The sequence below is a fragment of the Microplitis demolitor genome, chromosome 9 (genome assembly GCF_026212275.2).
Source record: "Microplitis demolitor isolate Queensland-Clemson2020A chromosome 9, iyMicDemo2.1a, whole genome shotgun sequence".
NCBI classification, from domain to species: domain Eukaryota; kingdom Metazoa; phylum Arthropoda; class Insecta; order Hymenoptera; family Braconidae; genus Microplitis; species Microplitis demolitor.
The window spans coordinates 4029260-4033126 of record NC_068553.1 but is presented as its reverse complement, the minus strand read 5'-3'; the positions used below and the strand labels follow the sequence as shown (position 1 = coordinate 4033126).

Sequence of the window (3867 nt, the reverse complement as noted above, 5' to 3'; positions counted from 1 at the left end):
TTTCTCAGTCTTATTGATTATTATTATTTACCTTATTAATTAATACTGGTTAAATTATCATATAACAATAACTTTATGACTATTGTAATTTCTGGCTTCCTGCCGAGAAATTTTTCCTCAATTTATAATTAATAATATTTAAAATTCTGGCCTCCTTGCCGAGAATTTTATCCGACAGACCGCGTTGTTAATTAATAAAAGAATTCTGGCTTCTGCCGAGAATCTTATTTATAATGAACGACCCGGAAATGGCGACTGCTCACGAATAATAATTACTTAGTAATCATAAAAATTAATTATTAATAAATTGTGGCTAACCGCCGACAATTTATTTACCTCTTTCTTTTCTAATATCGTGGCATCCTTAACTTCCCCAACCAGTCCTCCGGCCGATTTCCTTCGCCTGTTCTCACTTTTCCAACTCGTTCTTTTCCCAAAAATTCTCCAACCAATTAACCTGCGAACAATTCAGTACAAATAAATATCTTTCAATAATTGTATCGGCTTCCTGCCGGATACAAGGATTACAATTTATTAATTTGATGATAGCTTCTGGAAGGTTCCACTGTAACCTCTCCAAAGCTTATATATTTACCTTTGTATTTCACGTGCAGTTCCTGCTCGTCTGGTTGCCGGTCCGTCCGACTCTGTGAAAAATCACCTCGTGCACTCACTAATATCTAAGTCCGAGACCCCTCGGCTATTTTCGTAAATTTTCCCACTCTTATTAGTTCCTACTTAGGGAGGGAGGCTGAGTCTCCAAAATTGGCGTTTTCCGGGGACCAGTCGATAAACTAGATTACGGGGTTAATCGATTTTTGATAACTAACCAACCGCGGGGAATTCAAGAACAATTTAAATTTAAATTATTTGAATAAGTTTAATTTTACCCCGTTACACTCCCCCCTGCCAGACTGTCACCCGGGCTCGCCGATTTTGTATCCTCGTCCTCCAGGATAGAGGTTGTTATCCGGAAGCAAACAAGTTAACTAATAGTATATAATATGAAAGAACCAAGGAAAAATTTATTAATAATAAAAATGTTTTTATAAAGTAAGTTAGGTGGGATCACCCCGGCCTAACTGCCTCTCTTCTTCAGAGTCTAAATCCAGCTCCAACACCTCCTCACCATCATTTCGGTCATCAAACGTGGGGACTTCATCCTCCCACCCTGAGTCAATTGACCTGCGTTCCCAGTTGTCCGGTAAATCCCCATATACCCAATCCATGTCCTTAAATTCTGGGCCATTCCTACTCTTCTTTCCCTTCTTCTTCTTCTTCTTTCCTCCAGACGCTGAAGCCTGAGGACCTGCTGCCGGGGCGACAGGCAATGGATGACCTGACCGCCCGGCTGGTACCTCAGCTGCTGGTTCTCTCGCTCTTGCCTCGTCCATTAGTTCTAGGGGTTGAATCTTGCAGGCTGACGATGGACCAGGGACAGCTTCCTCTACTCCAGATGTTGGGGAAGTAGAGATAGTGTGAGTTGGAGCTGCCACCTCCATTGGCTCGTCTTCCTTGAACTTCAGAGTTGGTCGCCCCTGGCCACACCAGCGTTGGTATTCCGTGTAGGGAGTGATGTGCCGCCATAACTTCTGCTCCGACCCAGGATTCTGCAACACCTCTTGTCCGGTACACAACCTCTCCAATTTTGCCTGACGCTGTCTTTTACGTTTTTCATTGGCCTTCGCCCTACGTTCAGCTTTACTGAGGCCACTAGCTGTAGGTGTTGGAAACGTAGGGCGCGTCAGAGAGATCGGCCTTGCTGTTGCTCCAGAGCTGGTTGTCATGATAGCCGGAGGAGCTACCATGCGCTGCGGCTGTGCCATAGTGGTAGTGATGGTATCCGCCGGAGCCCTCATCACGACAGAAATCATTGTCGGAGCCTGAATTCCGCCGGCTCGAGCTTCTGCCGGGCGGCTAGGGCATGGTAATGTGCCTTCCCCCACTCTTGGTCCCAATCGATGGAAAATCGATTGGCGTGGGCTCACCGGTCTCTCTTCGTAACTGCCGGCTCGGTAGAGACTCGAGCGGCCTCCTGGACACCTCGAAACTCGGACTCCCCGACTAATAGAGGCGGCTGCCTGCCGGCCCCTTGAGGCGGGATCCCCCCGGCCTCGGTTAAACAATCGTCCTCTTTGATACATCTGTAATAAAAATTCTATTAGTATATTTCATTTTAATCAGTTAACTTAATTTTATTTCGTCTACTTCTACGTGGTAATTTTAAATCAGGGGTATAATGGTTTCCTAATAATTTACCCGAACTATTACGGAGTTCTACTACTAACGGACTTATTATTTTACTTATGATAGCTGGACCCAGATATTTCATACCCAGACTCGCGCTATATCTTTGACTTTTATTACTCAATTTTCTATTCGGATAAAAGACCTCATCCCCCACTTTTACTTCCGGAATAGAATTATTTTTACTTTGATAATTTTCTTGTCGTTCATTTTCCTTACGCATGACTGCTTCAACTTTATGCCTTAGTTCATCTAATCGTTGGATTCGTAATTTCCATTTATCATTTTCAGTTGTGATGTCGTCCAACTCGAGGTCAGTTATTTTACCCGACAACCTTGGTTCTTGACCATGTACCAAAAAGTATGGTGACAATTTTAATGAAGCGTGGTATGAACTGTTATACGCTAGTTGAAATTCTCCGAGATGTTCATCCCATCGGGACTGATCTTTGTCAATGTATGAACGAATCATTGGCTTGATGGTCCGATTAATTCTCTCCACCGGATTTGCTTGAGGATGTGCGACTGCGATAGGAGTATGTTTGACTCCCACGGTGTTTGAATATTCCTTTAAAGTCTCGTTCACAAACTCCCGGCCGTTGTCTGTTACCAGAAACAGCGGGTATGACCTTAATGAGAACGTACAACGGAGTGAATCGACAACTGAAGATCCCGTGTGACGTCGAAGTGGATAAAGTTCTATAAATCTTGTATATAAATCCTAAACAACCAGAATATATTGATTTCCTTTCCGAGATCTTATAAAAGGTCCAGTGACATCTGCAGCGACTATTGCCCAAGGCTTGATAGGTTGCCTTGTTTGGAACGGAGCTTTTGACGATGATTGCTTATATTTGGCCTTCTTGCAGACTCCACATTGTCCCACATAACTATCGACATCTTGATACATTCCTGGCCAATAATAATGAGTTTTAATCCGCTCATACATCCTCTCTCTCCCGAGATGCGCAGCATCTGGGTCCTCATGGTTCTTCTTTAATACTTCTTGAATTTCTGGATCTCTCAAGACTCGTTTCCAAGCGTTCTCGTCACCTAATATCGCCTTTAAGTTGTCAGGGCGATAGTATTCCAGCCGATCATCAACTATTCTCCACTCTGGAAAATTATTTGGATTTTTACGAACGTTATTAAATTTTATTTCATACCAATTTGCCACCTGGAGATAAAGATGGCGGACACCCTCTAGCCGATCTTTCACCTCTAACCAGTCTTCAGATCCTTGATCCTCATACATCCTGGATATAGCGTCTGGACCCTCATTTTCGGTACCACGGCGGTGTTCTATGGTAATCTGATGAGACAGTAGTTCTATTGCCCAGCGCGCTAATCAGCCATTTGGATCACGAAGTAAATGAAGCCATTTTAAAGACGCATGGTCTGTCACCACTGTGAATGGAGCACCTTCTAAATAGCATCTTAATTTCCTGACAGCCCACACCACGGCTAAGCACTCTTTTTCTGTTGTTGTATAACGGGTTTCAGCGCCTCGAAGTTGACGACTCAGACAAATGATGAGATATTCTTTCCCAGTCTCGACATCCCGCTGAACCAGAAATGCACCGATTCCAGTATCGCAAGCATCAGTGTATAGGTAGTATG

The 3867-nt window shown here is 43.7% G+C and overlaps 1 protein-coding gene across 1 annotated transcript; it reads right to left on the bottom strand.

Annotated features, from left to right (window-relative positions):
* Positions 1 to 1984: 1984 nt before the first annotated feature.
* Positions 1985 to 3528, bottom strand: LOC106693992 (uncharacterized). Its single transcript, XM_053742045.1, has 4 exons — positions 3474 to 3528; positions 3063 to 3363; positions 2289 to 2876; positions 1985 to 2144 (listed from the first exon to the last, which is right to left on the bottom strand). Exons 1-4 carry the CDS (start codon positions 3526 to 3528, stop codon positions 1985 to 1987), a joined length of 1104 nt encoding a protein of 367 aa, XP_053598020.1.
* Between the last annotated feature and the right edge of the window lie 339 nt (positions 3529 to 3867).